The 20139-nt window shown below is 41.7% G+C and overlaps 1 protein-coding gene across 6 annotated transcripts in view; it reads left to right on the top strand.

Moving 5' to 3' along the window:
- Positions 1–20139, top strand: part of LOC147025206 (paralemmin-1-like) — an 87860-nt gene that overhangs the window by 44699 nt on the left and 23022 nt on the right. The window contains exon 1 of one of the 6 annotated variants that reach the window (XM_085885918.1): positions 19794–20017. The exons of the other annotated variants lie outside the window; for them this stretch is intronic. Coding sequence (XP_085742044.1) covers positions 19904–20017 — 114 coding nt within the window. The 5' untranslated portion in view covers positions 19794–19903. Of the gene's footprint in view, positions 1–19793; positions 20018–20139 lie in introns of those variants that run through there. 6 annotated transcript variants of the gene reach the window in all.

Below are 20139 nucleotides of genomic sequence, written 5' to 3'. Positions count from 1 at the left end.
CAGACAACACGAACGTTGATACAAATACGTATCATTGGAATGTTCCATTGACAGTGAAGCTGTGTGACTGCATGTCTATTAATTACGTACTATTGTACACCGCTCCTTCCAAATTCCATCTCGAGGCGATGCATGACCTCATTGCCAGGTACCAATACAAGGGAAGGGGGAGTACACAGTTTTTACTCCGTTTTCTTTGTTGTTTGTTTGTTACTTGGCACGATATACCAAAAGGTTATTGATGGATTCACATGAAACTTGCTGGATAGGTCGGGAGTGTGACAAGGAAGAATCAATTCAATTTTGGTTAACTTCCGAATCCCGATCCAGATACGATAATTATTTAATTCTTAAATGATTCTTCGCCATTGAGAGAGAGGGCTAAAACGATGTTGCATGATATCCCAAAAAGTTTGAGATGGATTCTGATGAAACTTGGTGGACATGTTCGGTGTGTGACGAGGACTAATTGATTTGATTTTGGTGAAGATCTGAATCCGGATCGGGATACGACAATTTTTTTTTAAGTGATTCTTCACTATTGAGAGATGGGGCCAAAAAATATGTATCGCACGAGATCTCAAAAAGTTGTGGACGAGTTGTGAGAAAACGAGGTGGATGAATTGTTTTGGTGACAAGAACAAGCCGATTCGATTTTGGTTAAGGTCTGGATTCAGATCCGACCTATCGGTGAGATACAAAATGTAAACTATTCAATCCGGTGAAGGGAGGTATGTTCTCTTCCGAGTGCCGTTACATTTTGCCAAGTTGGCACTGAGTGATTTTTTTTTTTTCATTTGTTACTTGCAAAATCGAAGATTTTTCAAGTATATTGGTTCGTCGATTTTGTTATTCTGTCTGTCTGTCTGTTTATCGCCTACAGGTCACGATTTTAAACCAATATTCACAAAACTTAACTACATGGTAGAGTTTGTCATGAGGAAGAAGCCTATTGTTTTTGAGGTCTAAAGGTCAACATAGACCAAAGGTCAACAACTTATGTGGAATTTCTAAAATCCTCAATTTTCATCCGATTGACTTGGAATTTGAAGAGGATTTTCAAATCGGGTCACGGAATTCAACCACCAATTATTTTTGAGGTCAAATTTGTTTTATGGATTTTGCGAGTATCGTGCTCTGCAGCACATCTTCTTGTTACTCTGTCTATCTGTCTGTTTATCGCCTACAGGTCACAATTTTAAACCGATCTTCACAAAACTTAACTACATGGTAGGGTTTGTCACGAGGAAGAAGCCTATTGTTTTTTGAGGTCAATAGGTCAAAAGGTCAACATAGGCCAAAGGTCAACAACTTAGGTGAGATTTTTGAAATCCTCAATTTTCATCCGATTGACTTAATTTGAAGAAGATTTATATTTCAGGTCACTGAATTCAACCACCAATTATTTTGGAGGGTCACATCGGCCAAAAGGTCAACATAGGCCAATTTTCTAAAATCGTCAATTTTCATCCGATTCACTTGAAATTTGAAGAATAGTTGCATGTTTGGTCATTGAATTCAACCACCAATTATTTTTTGAGGTCAAATTTGTTTTGTGGATTTTTCAAGTATCGTGCTCTGAATGACGTCGTCGTCTTGTTTGTTTGTTTGTCTCGGTGATATCTCAGCCATCCTTTGATCAAGGAAGCTGAAATTTGGGGACAAAAGTGAAGATGTGCTTCAGCAAAAACTGTATTTTGTTTTTTTCATGAATCAATTAATTGATTAATTACTTAATTATTATCCATTTATTAATAACGTATTTATATTATTTCTCATCCTGGCAATATCTCAGGCATATTTTGAGCTAGGAAGCTGATATTTAGACTTGACAGTGACCACATGATTTGGCTATAAAGGGTATTTTTGATTTATTGATGAATCAATTAATCGATTAATTATTAATTTTTTGATTAATTACTTAAATTTTTTTAAAAGTTGCAGGTTTGGATGAAACGGTGGTGGTTTAGGCATGCTATTGGGCAATTGATTGAGAAATTAATTATTTTGTGATTTTTATTTATTTATTTATTTCAATTCTGCAATTAATCAATCAATTATTTTACGCTGCTCCTTCCCACGTCCGACTCAATGTGCTGCAAGGTGGCATGGCCGGGTGTCAAAGGTGCCCCGGCAATGTCGCGCGCTGGAGGGTTGTCATTTATTTATTTATTTGGCATGGGGGCGGTGTACATTGAATGTATCACTACTTGTTGGAATGTACATTTTGACGCTTCAGACTGCTGAGACCCCTTCGACCATTGAAGACCCTTTTTGACCCCCAAACCCTTATGATCCCGAACACCCCAAGAACCCAAAAGACAAAAGATTCCAATGACCCACATGACTCAAAAGTCCGAGGCCCCCAGAAGACCCAAAAGACCCCAAAGACCCAAAAGTCACCGAGGACCCAAAAGTCAATTGCAAAGAAATTTAAAATCAATATAATATCACCAATATTACAAATAAATTTATTCAAAACAAATGTTTGTATTAATATTGGTGTAAATCATGACAACACAACAAATCTGTGACGAGCCGATCCACACAAGTACTGTATATCGATAATCCTCAGTTTACAGGTTTAAATATTGTTCACAGTCTTTGTATAGTTGTTGTATTTTTACCTCTGCCACTGAAGGTAGAAGGAGGTTGCTTTCACTCCTGTCTGTCTATCTGTCTATGAGCAGGATATCTCAAAAAGTTGTGGATGGATCTGGATGAAATTGTGTGTGTGTGTGTGTGTGTGTGTGTGTGTGTGTGTGTGTGTGTGTGTGTGTGTGTGTGTGTGTGTGTGTGTGTGTGTGTGTGTGTGTGTGTGTGTGTGTGTGTGATAAGGACGAATTGATTAGATTTTGGTACAGATCTGAATCCATATCCAGATACGAGAGTTTTTGAAGTGATTATTCACCATTGAGTGATGGGGCCAAAAATCTGTATATACCACGATATCTCACAAAGTTGTGGACAGATTCGGACAAAACTAGGTGAACATGTCGGGTGTACGATAAAAATGAAATGACTCGATTTTGATGCAGATCCGGATCTGATAATAAATAAATAAAATTGTGATTTTTCACCATTAAGAGATGGGGCCAAAAATTATACATAGCATATTTCAAAGCGTTGTGGGTGGATTTTGATAAAATTTGATGGATGAGCTGAGTCGGTGACAATGGCAAGCCAATTATATTTGGGTTAAGATGCGGATGCAGATCCGGCCATCCAGATGCATACCTGATCAGGATGCTGGGATAGTTTGTAAACACACCTCGGTTTACAACCTGAAAACCGTTCAGCCTGGTGGAGGTATGCACTCTACCGAGTGCCTTTCTAGTTCTCTTTCTTCATCTTCTCGCACTGTTTATCTGCTCTGTTTTTGTTTTTTGTTTTTACTTTCAAGCATCAATAACACTGGTCAACAATTTTTTACTTTCTGAATGTTGTCTAGATTTCTACAAGTGAATTAGGGTATTCTGGCACTGCTGAATCAGGAAATGGCATCCGTTTCTCTCCATCAGGTCAGGTTTTTGTGCTAAGTTGATTTGAAAAAATCAGATCTTGTGACAAAATCAATTACATTTTTGTGGCATTATCAGCTGATTTTTGTCAACACATATCATCCTAAACATGTTTTTAAGAAAAAAAAATGTTTTGCCAACAACATTTATTGATTACATGATAGAAACATCGATTACTGTCATCTGAATGGTGGGCATTGATAAAGGTTAGTACAAGTAAATTGCATGTTGCGTCACCACTGTTCAAACTTCAGGGCTTGAACTTCCGTTTCTTCGAACTCCTGGAATGTTCAGCGGCAGGGAGGTCTCTCTTCAGATTCCAACAGTAGTCAGCCATCATGACTGCGTCCCAGCGACCCTGATACCTGGTCTCCATCTCCTTCATGTCCTGATGGAATTTCTCCCCCTGCTCGTCACTCATTGAACCCAGGTTCTCAGGAAACCGGTTCATATGTGAAAATAGGTAGTGCATCTTGATGCTCATGTTGCAGCCCAGGTTTCTGAAAGCAGTCAGCATGTTGTTGACAAGTTCTGCGTAGTTTCTGGCCTTATTGTTGCCAAGAAAGTTCTTCACTACCAAAACAAATGTCTTCCACGCTTCCAGTTCCACTTCGTTCATTGAGTTTTTGAACTCTGGATCTCTGATGAGCTGACGGATCTGAGAACCATCAAAGATGCCAGCTTTCAACTTCTCCATGGTCAATCCTGGAAAAGCCTGGCACAAGTAAGTGAAGCAGTCACCATCTTTGTCCAGAGCCTTGGTGAACTGCTTGATTAAGCCGAGCTTGATGTGCAGCGGTGGGAAGAGTATTCTGTCTCTGTCCACCAGAGGGTCGTTGATGACGTTCCTTTCTTTGCATGGCACCAATTCCTCCCGCACAGGCCAGTCCTTCTTCGTGTAATGCTGAGCACGGTCCCTACTATCCCACATGCACAGAAAACATGGGTACTTGGTGAAGCCAGACTGTTGTCCCAACAAAAAGTTCACCATCTTCAGGTCAACACAAATAAACCACTTATGCTGATCATAACCAATTTTCTCCAGCACGTACTTCACCGCTTCATACTTCTCCTTCAGTGTAGTCGAGTGAGCGATGGGTACAGAGGCAAACTGGTTGCCGTTGTGTAGCAGAACACATTTCAGTGATCGCTTGCTGCTGTCAATGAACAGTCTCCAATCTTTGGGTTCGTACTGTGGCACTCCAAGCTTGAGCAGAAGCGCATGTCATAAATTGGCGCATGTAGGTATTGTACATTCTTCAGAGTTCGTTATTTCAAGAAATACAACTTTTTTGTATCACATTATTACAAAATCTGCCCCATTAACTTTAGTTTTGATCCACGAACTTTATGCTTTGCCTCACCAATTTTTGGAAGATTTTGAGGTTTTATAACTTCAAACTGATCCCTTTTCGACATAATCACCCAGAACTATCGTACCTGAATACTTCTTGTCATTAAAATAATTATTTCCAATCAAAACAATCATTTGACATGACATTTTACCCCCACCAACTTCTTCTAAAATGCTCCACACATGCGTACATGTGAACAAAAATGTAAAAAACGACATGTGGCCATATCTCAAAAACTTGACCTGATTGAACAAAACTAATGTGAGTTTTGGATTCAGCGCATCAGATTCGTCCTAAATCAGCTTAAAAAATGCAGACAACAAATTTGTTGTTGACCAGTGTAATGAATAATGATGGTACACACTAAAAGATGACCTAGACAAAACTCAATGTTGGGTGTTCAGTCACCTTGGCTACATTACCATATGCCAAAACGACATTAGCACAGCAATTTAATGCTTCTTGCACTCGCAATGCAATCTTGTTTCATCACGAGGATGATTTTACACTCAAATTTTCACCCACTTAAAATACAAACAGCATTTCAATGGGAATTGTGTTTCTTGGTTCACGCGGCATGATAGTTTCCAAATTGGACGCTCTCAGCCGCTGCCTTATTACAGCCCGTTCTCTCTTCGGTAATGGAATCAATGTGTCGATAATGTAAGGGCTCATTTCCCCGTAAGCTTCCCATTTCTCTTTCCAGTTTTAATGTGTGTTTTATGTTACACCATTACCATAATGGTGCTTAAACAGCAATGATTGAACACCCATAACTACAGGAAGGAAAGTCAGAGATAAGAGTTGCGTCCTTGTACTGTGTGTATATATATATATATATATATATATATATATATATATATATAATTCATTTGTTGCAGTTTGGCAAGTTGCCCTTTTTGGGAAGTTATCCACAGTGGACATCCTCTTTGCCCTTGGTTTATAATTATTAAGTTGTACTTCATAGTTTATTTCTATCCACAAAATAATTTCTGGCAGCATTTTTTTTTTCAGCATATCCTATTTATTTATTTTTTCTTTTATTTTGTATACAAAAAAATGTTGAGTTTTTTTTTTTTTTGTACGACGAAATATGGAGCCATTTACAAGAAAGAAGAGAATGATTTCCAGAGCTTCACTGAGGTTATTTATGTTGATGGGGAACAAGACTGGATGCAAGACACTTCCTTGGGTCACTTCAACCTCTCATGGGAGAGGAGAGTGATCAATTCATAGCAATGCATTGACTGTGTGTGGAGGTTGTTGGCAAGCCAGATGTGAAGGCGGCCTGCATGCCCATAGGAAGTGAGCTTTACAAGCAGAACAGGATTCCACACTGTGTCAAATGCCGAAGATACATTTCTGTGCAAAAGACTTTGGCCACCTTTGAAAGAAGAACATTTTTATGGTCACATTGGCATATGTTGATAAATAAATAATGTTATAATGATCATGTTTTAGTGGGGAAATAAAAATGAATTGCATTTGAAAATATCAATGGAGGACATTTCAATGTTTGGTGCGACAACATTTTAATGCCAAAAAGCAGATTTTTGTTTGTTTTGGATGCTCTCTTGCAATTTCTGAAGATATTCCTTTGGCAAATTGTTCCATACATTGAGCAATGTTCGTCATGGGGCTGGCAGGATTGCCTAGAGGTACGCACATTCGCCTCGAAGCTGTCTCGCCTGGGTTTGAATCTTGACCCAGCTATAAACTGTCATCCCAGTGTTTCACAGGCAGGATGATTCATCAATGTGTGTGCCGTCCCTCAGGTGGACGTTAAACTGGCATCACATCCGCCATCATTAGTTGGTGGGCGTTAAAGATCCCACAGTGTCCTTCATGAAAAGCAGGTGAGCTATTGCCTGCACCCTGAACAAATTCCAAGTTCTTTCCCGAACTTACAGAGGGCATTGCCTCAGCGGCACAACCACGTTCCAAGCCACCGATGCCACCCTGCAGCCATGTGCTGCATACGAAGGAGAAGAATGTTTTCCTTATTTCATCTTAAATTGATTTTGTAAACTTTTCGTTTTTCTTCCTCTCCAAATAATCTCGGACAGCTTCTGTGATGTTTAGGTCAGGACTTTGAAGGGGCCATTCTAATAGTTGTAAAGTTTCTGAGTCTGTTTTTCTTTATAAATATGTTTTAATGACATTTGCATTGTGACGTGTTTGAGGTTGTCCTTGTGCTGGAAAACAAAGTTGTGACCAATTATCCTCCTTCCTCATGTTGTGCATTTGGATCTGCTTGTACTTGTCAGCATTCCTTGTTCCTTGGTTGGAAATACCTGTTTTGTGAGATATTTCTCTCTTGGAATTGCCTTCTTGGTGTAAAAATATAATTTTATTCAAGAACTTTCATCATCATTCATGAGTGGAGAGAGAGAGAGCATGCACACACCATAAATGGACATGACATGACACCACTGCGTGACTTTGATGAAGGGACCTGATGAAGAGTCTAGTTGCAAAAGAGCAAGGTGTGTCGTTGGTTGTTATATCCATATGCAGGTTTCAGTCGGTGGAGCCCTCTCAGGTGTGTGTGTGTGTGTGTGTGTGTGTGTGTGTGTGTGTGTGTGTGTGTGTGTGTGTGTGTGTGTGTGTGTGTGTGTGTGTGAGTGTGTGAGTGAGTGTGTGTGTGTGTGTGTGTGTGTGTGTGTGTGTGTGTGGGTGAGTGTGTGTGTGTGTGTGTGTGTAGAGGCTAACATAGGAAGTCTAGCAGGTCAGTCTGGGCAGTGCTGCTGAATAACTGTAATGTCCCAAACATATACATGATGGTACTGTACTTGCTCTGCGAGCTCAAAATAATATTTTTTTCCAGATGGGACATTCGAATAGGTACTCTGAATGTGGAAATGATGGAGGGTAGAGGATTAGAGAAGGTGCGAGTGAGAAGGATGGTAAGAGGGTACAAATTGTTGCATGCAGGTAGACGGAAGACGTAACGGAGTTCAGATCTTGGTATCTGAACAGGTCAGCAGCGAGGTGGTCCGAGCGGAGAGATGGGAGGGACAGATAATTATAGCATGGTTGATGATAAGTCAACAGCTCATGTGTGTTATGTCTGTGTACAGGCCACAAACAAGAAGGACTGAGGCATAGAAACAGGAGTTCAGGGATGCACCGGAGGGGTTGATTACGAATGGTGGGGCTGAAGGTGATGATGTCTATCGCAGGTGACTTCAATTTGCATGTGGTAGTATTGGAGCTGTGCGAAGAGGAGTGCGTTGGTAAATTTGAATGGAGAACAAGGAATAGAGAGGGTCGAGATCTGATGAAGCCGATGGTGAGAAACTGGTTTCATTTTGGTTATTCTTCCAGAAGCAAGGAGAGCCACAAGATTAAATACAAGAGTGGACAGCACAAAACAGAATTTGATTTGATAATAGTCAGGAAGCCACAGCTTTTAAAGATTGAGGACTGTAAGGCAGTGGTGGTAGAGCATGTCACAACTCAGCACAAAACTGTGGTGCTTGTTGTGCACATGCACAAAAAGAGGAAAGCTAAGAGCAGGAACCAGAAGACCATAAAGTGGTGGAAATGCAAAGATCACATCATTGCAGAATGCAATTTGAGGTTGACGATGAAGTATGAGGAACTTGGCAAGGGATCCAGGGGTCTGGACAAGAATTGGAAGAAGTACAAAGAGGCTTTTTGAGAGTTGCACAAGATTTGTGCGGACGAACATTGGGAAAGGGCACAACTTTAAGGAATACAAACCAGGTGTGGATGGAAGAAGTAGCGGAGGTAGTCTGTGAGAAGGAGGTGGGGAAGAGGATAGACAACATCAAGGGTTGAGGAGGATAACTGGATGCAGGGTTGCTACATCTCAATGAACAGAAGAATAAAGAAGCAAAGAGAGCTGTGAATAAGGAAAGGAATAATATGGAAGTGGATGTAAACGGCAAGTATTGGGAAGAAGATTATATCTATAAAATAGCTCGAGACAAGGATGAGGATGGTAAGGAGGTGAAGGGGTTAAAGGAGTTACTGAACTGGGGAGGAAGCAATGAAGAGCTCGAGTTATTGAGCTGTGCTTTGTAGAATGTAAAGTGGAAATTGTGGATATTATGGAGGCGGAGGTGCAGACGGTGTTAAAAAGGATGAAGAATGGAAAAGCCCTCAGCATTGATGAGGTCAGATCAGGTCAGGTCTGGGAGCATGTGCCGGAACAGCGCATCGCTGCATCCACTTTCCGCCGGTACTCGAGGGACCTCTGTCTGGCCATCCCCCAAGCAGATGCCTGGCCCATCCCCATCTTCTTGAGATGCCGATCAACCTGCTGCAACCACTGTAAGGCATTGATGAGGAAAATGCAGGTATAATAATTGCAAAGTGAGAGATTGGAGTCAGTTGGCCGAAGAAACTGATGAATATATGTATGAAAGAGGATGAGATTCCATAGGATTGTTTGACGGGTCTCATTTTACCAATGTGGAAAAGGAAGGGAGACATGCAAGATCCAGGAAAGTACTGATGGATCACACTTCTGTCACGTGATGAAACTCCAAGAGAGGGTTCTTGATGAGAGGATATAGAACAAGAACAGTGTACAGCAGAGGATGGGCAAAGAACAGGGGTTCAGAAGACTGATGATTGATGGGATGTTTATGCTGAGAAAGTTGGTAGAGAAGAGATTGGACATGCAACGGGAAATCGTTGTCATCGTCATTGTCATCTCCCACCCACCACCCCCCAAAGTGGGAATGACATTAAGATTTGTGAACATTGAGAAAGATTGCAACCATGGACGTACGAGCCAATTTTTTTGGGGGGGGGGGCTACAGATTTGCCCGAATGATGGCTATGTTGCCCGAATGTATACTTCACTGGCACACATGTACTTTGGGAAGTGTTTCTTCCCCAAAGCTCAGTGGCTGTGTTATTTATCTGTGTGTCTCCACTGAGCCATAGAACAAGTAAAAAAATATATATATATAAATAAAAATTACAAAGAAATCCTTTTGCCATCCCCCCTTCCAATCCAATCTAAATCCATCGTCCAGAGTGTCGGTGCTGCCGAAGCAGTCTCCTGGGCTATTGGGCACAATCCTGGATGGGTCGCCACTCTGCCGCAGGATACTCAAATGGCTCAATAATCCCAGCAAGCTGGTACTCATTTTGCCGACCCTGGAGGGATGACAGGCTGAGTCAACCCCGCCTCGTATTAATTCAATGGAAAATGTGGGATTTCAACTCAGGACCCGAGGATCCCAAGCCCGCTACACTAACCATTAAGCTCCCCTTCCACCATTCCCACTTCTCACTACTCCTTGCTCCCCCCCCCCCCTCACCTTGCTCCCGGAGGAAGCGGCATTCTCTCGTGGTAAAGAAACGTGTTAAAAGTTCCAGGTTCCAGATCTCGATCATCACAAAAAAACTCATCAATTCGTCTTGTCCTATTAGCTACCCACCTAGCAAGTTTGGTCCAAATCCATGCACGACATTTTGAGATATCTGCAAACAAACAGAAAGGGATTAAACATATCCAGTCCAGACGGTGCACCATGCGTGCCTCCCAGTCGTAGCACAACCCAATACTGCACGACCCTCTCGAAATGACGTCATGAACATCATTTTGAAAAAGCCCTTTGTGCAAGGCGCTGCACATATGTTTTCGGGAAACTCATTGATCTAACGCAAAGCCAGCTATAAGAAGCCAGCCATTGCATGGGGGTGATTCGCTTTTTCTTTATGCTAAACACTTTTCAGCAAACTAAAGAATCAAACTAAGTTTTTGAAAATTGAAATTAAGAAATTTTGAAATTGCCCTCAGTTTGATTCTTATTTTAAGAACAATTATTAGTTAACCTTAGTTCGGTTAACTAATAATTGTTGTTTTCCTGGTTCTCTAATAATAACTCTTTGGTGGCAGGAGCAGCTGACAAACAAACACCTGAAACCCCTTCAATGAACCGCCGTAAAGAAGTCCCGAGACATTGCACAGCTTCCCCAAAGGCCGATGATAACATACCTGCTCACAAAGTCCCAGAGTCGTGGACGGTTTCCGCATAAGTAATATTGTTGTGGGCCGGATATCGGCGACGAGCACGACCGCGAGATGGTGCAGTAGAGTCGGCTCCACCGAACACCCGGAATTTAGATCGTACCTTTCAGAAAACTCCAAGTACGGGTCCCTTACAGGACCGTGAATCGTCAATAATTACACCACGTGGTACAAGGTTATTTGCCAATCTTCAAAATACCTAGAGCTCCACGTGGCGAGTTTACCGAGTATTCACACCCTCGATGGCACTCTTACAGAACGAGCCGCTAGCGTGCTCGAACCGTGTGCGACCCGAGTGGATGATCACCGAGATCCGTCGGTCCAAATATCCCCTTACAGTGGCAACAATGGCCTGGCTAATTCTCCAACATGCGTCACGCTAAGCCAATGGAAGGAAACACAGCAACGAACTGATACATTGAACACATGGGTTTATTTATAATGGGGGGGGGGAGAAGGAGGGAAGCACGCAAGAAGGCAGAATTATCCGGTTAAAGAGATGTACAGCACGTATGTACAGCAAGGCACTCAATTTATTACTTACTAGAACGGGCCCACAATCAGACGCACACCCAAAGAAACGGACCCAAAGTGGTCTTTATTGAGGCCTCCAGCTCAGAGAGAAATACAAGCTGAAGACCAGAGCCTGCCTCGGACCTGTCCACCTCGTGTGGTCTTCGAGCTGATTCGAACCGGGCACCAGCGAGAGGCGAGCCAAATTCAGACACCAGCGAGCCGCGAGCAGCCTCGTGAGCTCTGCTCAGCGCTCGTGCCGACAACCAAACCTTGAGAGATGTGTATTCCCCTCCGAGCTCCAGCGGATCCTCATGCGGTCCGCCAGTTTCTCGCACTCGCACAGATTTTGACGCTTCCGCAGATTCCCTCGCTTCTCCGATCTCTCCGATCTCGATCTCTCCTTTCTCTCGATCTCCACATCCCTTTTATCGCTCTCGGGCGCGGTCCCCTCAGGCGGGCTCGCTCTCAAGCGCTGTCCGCTCAGGCGTGGCTCACTCTCGGGTGCGGTCCCCTCAGGCGTGGCTCACTCTTGGGCGTGGTCCCCTCAGGCGTGACTCGCTCTCGGGCACGGTCCGCTCAGGCGTGGCTCGCTCTCGGGTGCGGTCCGCTCAGGCGTGGCTCACTCTTGGGCGTGGTCCCCTCAGGCGTGACTCGCTCTCGGGCACGGTCCGCTCAGGCGTGGCTCGCTCTCGGGTGCGGTCCGCTCAGACGTGGCTCACTCTCGGGCACGGTCCAAGCGAACCAATTCATGCCCATATTTGGGAATGGAATTCATCCCCGAACACATTGCAAACACGCCCACATACCAGCGAGCGTGCGGAGAATGCCGGGAGCAGAGGGTTTTCGCTGTTGTATTTGGAGCTGTAGTAGCCATCGTTGTTGTATTTGGAGCTGTAGTAGCCATAGTTGTATTTGGAGCTGTAGTAGCCATCGTTGTTGTATTTGGAGCTGTAGTAGCCATCGTTGTTGTATTTGGAGCTGTAGTAGCCATAGTTGTATTTGGAGCTGTCGTAGCCGTCGTTGTTGTATTTGGAGCTGTAGTAGCCGTCGTTGTTGTATTTGGAGCTGTAGTAGCCGTCGTTGTTGTTGTATTTGGAGCTGTAGAAAATCCTAACTATTAAAGTAACTCACAGTGCATGGACATTTATTCACCCATTAGACTAGGGAAAGGGAGCTATCTATCCACATTCACTTCTCAAAATAACTGAACTATAGGACCTGAATGTTGTGTGCTCATGGCTTCCAGATTCGCAACAATACGATCAATCCGCAGACACAATCCGGCAACATGAACAGCCGATCAGCAAGTCGTTGAGAATCCTTCTGATGAGATCTTCAGAGGTCCCAGGGTCCTGTACGGCTTCTTTGCCTCACTATAACGTGCTGGCGATTGTCCGACCATCTGCTCACACCGTAGTTGCGTAACATGCATTCAAGGACGGACATACATAATTTTGAAAGTACTTGACAGCAGGCGAGGCCTCCAGAATTTGGCAGAGTTGCCACTTGCCAGATATCAATAAATTCGATATTTATCAAATTTTTACTGTTATTTTAACCCCAAAAGGATCACAATTGATAATTGCAAAAATAGTCAAACATGATGATTCACCTGAGTTTTTACATCACAGGTACGCATGATTCTGTCATCTTATGATATTTTATTCTCTCACAATATTTTGTCATTGTGATATTTTTATGCCCAAATTATAAAAGCTCTGCTGCCTTTGGGAGGTAGGGGAGGGGGGGATGATGTGCCCTCTTCCCTTGAGCCACTGCCTTGTACGTCCTTGCTTACAACACCGTCCCAAGAGAGATGGTGCTTGTGAGGCTGAGACGGATGTGAGTGCTGGAAGCAGAAGTTGGGAGGGTGATGTTAGGGCAATGGAGGAGTGTTGTGGACAGAGAAGAGCAGCTGCTCAGTATCAGTCAGTCTCACCTAATATAAAGGGATTTTAAGGAAGAAAATATGGTTTAACGATCTGTAGTTGATAGGACCTGTTTTTGCAGCCTTCTTTTGGACAGGAGTGATGTCAGCTGACTTCCAGGCAGACATGACATAGCCAAAGGAGAAATAGAGACTAAAGAGTGCAGACAGGAGAGAAGCAAGATCAGCAGACCAGGATTTGGAACACAGGCACTGATGCCATCTGGACCCACCATTTAAACAGGGTTGAGATTGGACAAACTGTCTCTACCTTCTCGGGTGAGAAGGATCCTGAGCAGGAATGGTTGAGTACACGAGATTTGGAGGAAAACACAGGGGTACACATTCTGCTTCATCTCAAGCAGAGTCTGCAGAGCTGTCATTTGACAGTGGGGGTCACAGTGGGTGGAGAGACAGCATACACCAGAAATGGACATGACATGGCTCCACTGCATGACTTTGATGAAGGAGACTGATGAAGAGTTCAGCTTTGAGAATTACAAGATGTTTTCTGGCTTGCCTCAGAATTGAAACACACTTGTTGAAGCCCTTGTAGAATGACCAAAAGTTGCTCCCAGCTGAGTTCCACGTTGAGAGAGTAAATCATTACTGCTTTGCCACAGGATTCAATGTACCATGGCCAACAGGATGGATAGGATAGCTGCATATGGCGTGGGATAAAACGATGCATGAGATAGAGTATCAATATAAGATGCTGTAAGGCAGATCAATATAAGGCGGAATCGATATAAGATGCTGTGCAGATGGCAGCCTAACCCTTGTGTAAGACGGTACATTGCAATTTCTGCAATTGGCCTGCGCGAACAGGTCAATGGGCAGGATCCTTGCCAAACCCACCAAATGTTTATGAACCCCTGACACGGCTATCGTGGTTTTAGACAAAAAAAAAGGCCTTTGTTAAAGGAATGGGTGGAATCCCTCTCTAATCATCACCTGGCATTTGTCTTGTGCCATTTTAATTTTATTTGTGGGTCCCTTAGAGGCTTTCAGACCTTTATGTCGCTATGTCAAACTAGTTCTTCCATCATTTGCCTTTCTTATCACCATTAACTTTTGACATGTTGTTCTTATTCTGTCTTTTATTGATTGTAAAACTCAATTCAACCATATTGACTGGCAGGATAGTCGAAAGCCTGAGAGTTATGCAAGACTCACCTTTGAGCTTTCTTGCCTGGGTTCGAATCTCGAACAAGCTATAAATTGTCACTCCAATGGTTTGCAGGCAGGGCCATAGATACATCAATGTGTGTGCCATCTCTTGGATGCACGCTAAACTCTGGGCATCCCATCTGCCGGTAGTAGTCAGTGGACGTTAAGGATCCCACGGTGTCCTTTGCGAAGAGTTGGTGAACTAATTCCAATTCCATTCCCTAGCCTAATTAGTCAAACATCCTGCTTGGGGCAGAGGGTTCGTGAAAGACTTGGGCCAAACTTTCCCAGGACAACCCCCATGAGTAGGTGGGAATAATTGCAGCTGTGAGGGAACAACAATTCAATCTTATCATTCTATCTATTTTTTTTTTCAAGCGACAGCATTACCCTTTGCCTCGTTCATTGTTGTCCTTTTTATTTCCAACAAATCTTTTGTTGATTTATATTCAGCTTTTCCTCTCCGCACGTGATTGTTCTTTATCTTCTCCATTGCAAACGTTTTCTCTGTGAATCTTATCTTCCATAGAATATAACTGTAAGAAATGCTAAACAGCAGGATTGTTTGCATTCCAACTGCAAATAAAACGATAGTCTTGATTTTCTTTCTATATTTATTCACACAATCCTACCAAAAGTCACGGGGCTTACAATTTCCTCGAGAATGCACACAAGCCTCGGCGTGTGGCCATTTAATTCCTTGTAGGGCCTCCTATTGTCCTGGGCCTTTCCTCTCATATTGGAAACTAGTTTGTGACAAGATGGAGTTTAGATTCTCTGCCATTTCTCACCGAATGTGTCCTCTCCTTCTTTCACATTCTGTGATCTCTGTTGCCAAGACCGTATAATTGATCGATGTTCCAACACATCCCTTAGAGCTTAGTCCCTGACCACAGACTTGTTAAAATTTTACATGGACTCATCATTGGACTGATGCAAGGCTTGTGTGCAGCCAAATTTCCTTTTTTTTTTTTTTCATTTTCTTGTTTTCTATGATACTCCATGGAATGCAAGGCTTTGTGAACTGCGCTGGTGCTTTGATAACTTCCCGACGACTCTCCCAACTCTTTCCTCATATCGGGGGGGGGGGGGGGGTTCATGTGACAAAGGCTGTTCTTTCTAAAAATGCATCAAAAGGTTCTCTTCCCTCTTTGGGGAGCATTTCCAGTGGTCTGCCTGATTGTTGGTCAGGGATGGTGGTGTTGTTTTCCACTTCATGATGACGTGTCCACCAAGGTTGATTTGGTGATGGCTATCAGGATGGTTTATATACCATCCTTATTGAGGGGTCCACTCTTTGACAACTGGTTATCATTCCTCATTTAACCTTTATTAACTCCAAATTGGTAAATTTCAAAAAATGATCAAAACTATATCTGATCATAATCAATTATTTCACTTCAATTTATTTGTGACAAAATACACTATGAGGCAGAAAATGGAATATCTGTGGATTTCAGTGATTTTAAATAGTGATTATATTTTATTGATTATACAAATTAAATATATTACATTATTTCAGTGATTTTACTTATTGGCTGTAATACACTTTAATTTGGTCAAATCCACAGATTATGCCTCAATTTGACACTGAAAATTTCCATATCCCTTTATAAAACACAAAGCAAATTGAGTTTAACTTAATGACATCATGAGTTTTAAAATTAATCATGGGTCCCTGATTGGCTATTAACCCTTTGAATCCAAGTGACCAGTTTACCGACTGCTAATCAAACCTCCGTATACCTGAGCACCCAGTTTACCAGCCGCTAATCAAACCTCCGTATACCTGAGCACCCAGTTTACCAGCCACTAATCAAACCTCCGTTTACCTGAGCGGCCAGTATACCGGCCGCTATTCAAACATCCATAAACCTGAGCGGCCAGTTTACCGGCCGCTATTCAAACCTCCATATACCTGAGCGGCCAATTTACCGGGTGCTTTTCAAACATCCATATATCCGAGTGGCCGAATTTTTCTCCAGGTAGCCCACGGCAGGTGAGCCGAAAGTCCGAGGAGCTCAGGGTTCAAATGGTTAATAAAAAAATACGTATGTTATCACAACTGTATTTCAGCCAATCATAAACATGAGTGGCAGCTTCCAGATAAAATTTTGGGAATTTCATCGAAGTTGCACTTGTTACTTGATAATCAGATCAAGTAATGCTCAATTTTAAAGTTGTCATTTGTTTCACTTCAATGATCTGCACACTCACTAAAATCTATCTGCGGATGTGGACAATTCTCACAAATCGAAACAGGTGTCCACAGGATGGTGCAGATGTCCACAACCTGTCCTCCTCGCCTCCTGCCTTGTTCACCACGACAAAAATAGAACAATTTTATTGATTAACTAATTTCTCTCTGACCTTCCGAACATTATTGTTTGTTCTGTTGACATGAGTGATAATGTAATCTTGTAGAGCTTTATTGGTCGCTTGGATTTCCATCTTTACTCCACATTGTCTTTTCATTTATTACTTTGAGAAAGGTGAGAGCAGCTCATGGAAATCTGTGATACACTTTTGTAGTTGAGATGTCAAAGGATTTATAAAAACAATCTTCTGTCTCATGTAACAGATGATTATACGATTGCTTTAACTTTTAATTGAAGAAAAGTATTTTTTTTGGCATCTAATCAAAGAAGACATTTGCGTTGCTTTTTCTTTTCATGACCTTTCTTTAAGTAAAATTAATTCAATTTACTTTTGCTTCTAAAATATGGGAACTCATGAGATTGTAAGTTATTATGAATCGTTTTTATCAACAGTTCTGGAATCCAAATTATGTCTGAACCAATGTGAGCACTTGCTTTCCATTGCAACATGATACATTATACTCGATCCCAGACTCTGTGAGCAGCTGCTTGGTGGCTGAGTGGGTAAAACCTTGTTCCGTTGATCTCACTGCTGTGAGTTCAATTCCCACGGATGCTCAGCAGAAGTTTCCACACCACGCAATGGAGTGCTGATCTGTCCAGGATTAATTTGAGCCACGGAAACATTCTCATAATTGTCTCAAGAGCCCCAAAAGCTTTGTCAAATGTATGGGCTCAACCACGACCTTCATCCGTCAAGTAAATGGACTCAACTGCCACCATGCCAGGTCGAGTGTATTGTCTCAACAGACATCGGAGCTGATTCTTAAACCTAAGAATTTTTTTTTAAATACAATGGTAGAAAAAAAATGAGATTGTTGGAGCAACTACCATTTTGCTTTGCTGAAGTTGCTGATACCAAATTGTATTATGTTTCTGTATTTGACCAACCACAGCACCACATAGAATGCACCGATATATCTTCAGGTGCAACCCTGATCGGTTTGCTGGGTAACCTAAGTTGGCTGAGTTTCCATAGCATAATCTGATGACTGCACATTCAAAATCCTGACCCCCACTGGGAAGGAAATGGTAAAGCACCCGGTATATTTTGTTACGGATTTATTCAGGATGTATCACAAATGGAGTTCTCAAATCTACTTCCCTGGTGGCGATCCTGAAGCTACCAGTTCCACAGTTAACTCTGCGGTGAGACGGCTTGTTAAACATAAACAGAGGCATACCTGTCGATGCAGCCACATCAAATCCGATTTTCTTGTTCTTTAATTAACCATCATTATGTGAAATATTTCTCCTATTTCATTTGTGAGGCTTCACAGCACTGTGTGGAATGTTTTCATTCCACGGGAGTGTTTGAAAGCATTTCATTTTGTTCATTTCGTTTTCTTCAATTTGAATTTTAAGATCATCTCATCCAACTACACCGTGATGATAAAACACAATAAGTAAACCTGCTGCCTTCCCTGATTATTTTTGATTCAGGAGTTGCTCTTATGGTATTTGAATCACTGAAGCCTAAAACTGAGGATTAGGCACCGTCCATTTCGTACGTCGCACACCCGGGTGGGTAGTTGACCCAGTCATTGGTCCAGGGAGGGAGGCATGTCATTGGCCAATTGTGACAAATAATTCACTGGGCTGCATTTGAAATATTTTTTTCAGAGGTCTAGGTTTTCTCAACGGTTCCTATATGCTTTTTGCATGCTAAATTCAGAAATGTACCTAATTTCGCTCAATCAGGTCAAGTTTTTTTATCTCAATTTTAAGGAAAAAAAATAATCAAAATTTTTGTTTTTTTAATTAGCATTTTTTTTTTTATTCAAAATCAGACTTACATTGACAGAAAATGTACAAACTATACATATAATGACACACAAGTACACTTAATGTGGAAGAAAGTGCCTTCTCAATTACTTTCATTTCAATTTCAGAAAAATATAGATAAATCGTTGTTTCTGGCAACACCCAACTTCAGTCGCTCCAGCAGTCGATGTTTTCCCTCGTCTTTTTAATGTTGAATTTCACATTATCGGTACTTGTGCGTTATTTTATATATAGTTTGTACATTTTCTGTCAATGCAAGTCTGATTTTGAATTTAAAAAATGCTAATTAAAAAAACAAAAATTTTGATTATTTTTTTTTCCTTAAAATTGAGATAGCATAAAAACTTGAACTGATTGAGCGAAATTAGATACATTTCTGAATTCAGCATGCAAAAAACATATTTGGGCCGTTGAGAAAACCTAGACCTCTGAAATGATGCAGACCAGTGAATTAATGGAGGAGAAGGGGGTTGTCTACACAAAGCATTGTATGTAATTATCGCGGAAGGAGGGGTATCTAAAATTGCAGGAAAATGTGATATATAAAACGCCCCCTTATAACGTTTACGCGACTCATAAGGAATGCATCTTGCGTGTCTCTTTTGGGACATTTTGATTGGTAACACTTGGCCATGTAGTGAAATGATCCCTGCAAGAAGAAATGTTCCATTAAGCTTGAAAATAATTGCAGAGGAAAATCTTGTGGACATGAAAACAAATTATTCTGCATTACGATTTGTGGTTGATTGACGGTGGAATAACAATTCGGTAAATCTCGTTTGACGAAGAGGATTTCTGAGTTGCTTGTTTATAAATAAGGTAGTGGATTAATTTAATTTATTTTTTTATTTAACCCCTTGAAAGATGAATAAGATGTTGGTGTAATGAGTGGTGGACCTTCTGACGACTGGTATAAACTGGACTCTTTGCTTTACTGACAACTCTTTTTTTTTTTTTTGCAGATAAGCAAGCCTGAGTTTATTATTTTATTTTATTATTATAATTAATTTACTGATTTTATTTATAAAGTTTGTTGGGCGAGATGAAACGGCTTTACACCTGGATTGACTCATTACAGTTGAGCTGTTTGTGCAGTGGAATTGTATACAGTTCCAGCAAATCACCACAACCGGTTGTCTGAAAGCTCAGTTGAGGCAACAGGAATGGGCACAGAGTGTCATGCTGCCGGATGATGGCATCGGCATTGTGCAGCTGTAGCTGTCACCGGAAGTACAAATATGGGGGTGGAATACAAACCAATACTGCCTCGAATGCTACACCCAAAACTTTCTGTCTGGACGGTCTTGCCATGTTGTCCTCCATTTTTGGCTCATTCGTTCAGTTCTATCATGGTGAATCAACTGAAGATCCCTATAGTAATTTTAGATTTCAAAACTTTTACAACATGTGGTATGTTCTTTGTCCCATTTTGAGAGTCTCATAATAATAATACTAAAGAATAACTGTTCATGTG

Source organism: Eptatretus burgeri, chromosome 6, assembly GCF_056783735.1.
Source record: "Eptatretus burgeri isolate ZD-2024b chromosome 6, Ebu_testis_v1, whole genome shotgun sequence".
NCBI lineage: Eukaryota > Metazoa > Chordata > Myxini > Myxiniformes > Myxinidae > Eptatretus > Eptatretus burgeri.
The sequence above is the reverse complement of the archived record's forward strand: the minus strand, read 5'-3'. Positions and strand labels throughout refer to the sequence as shown.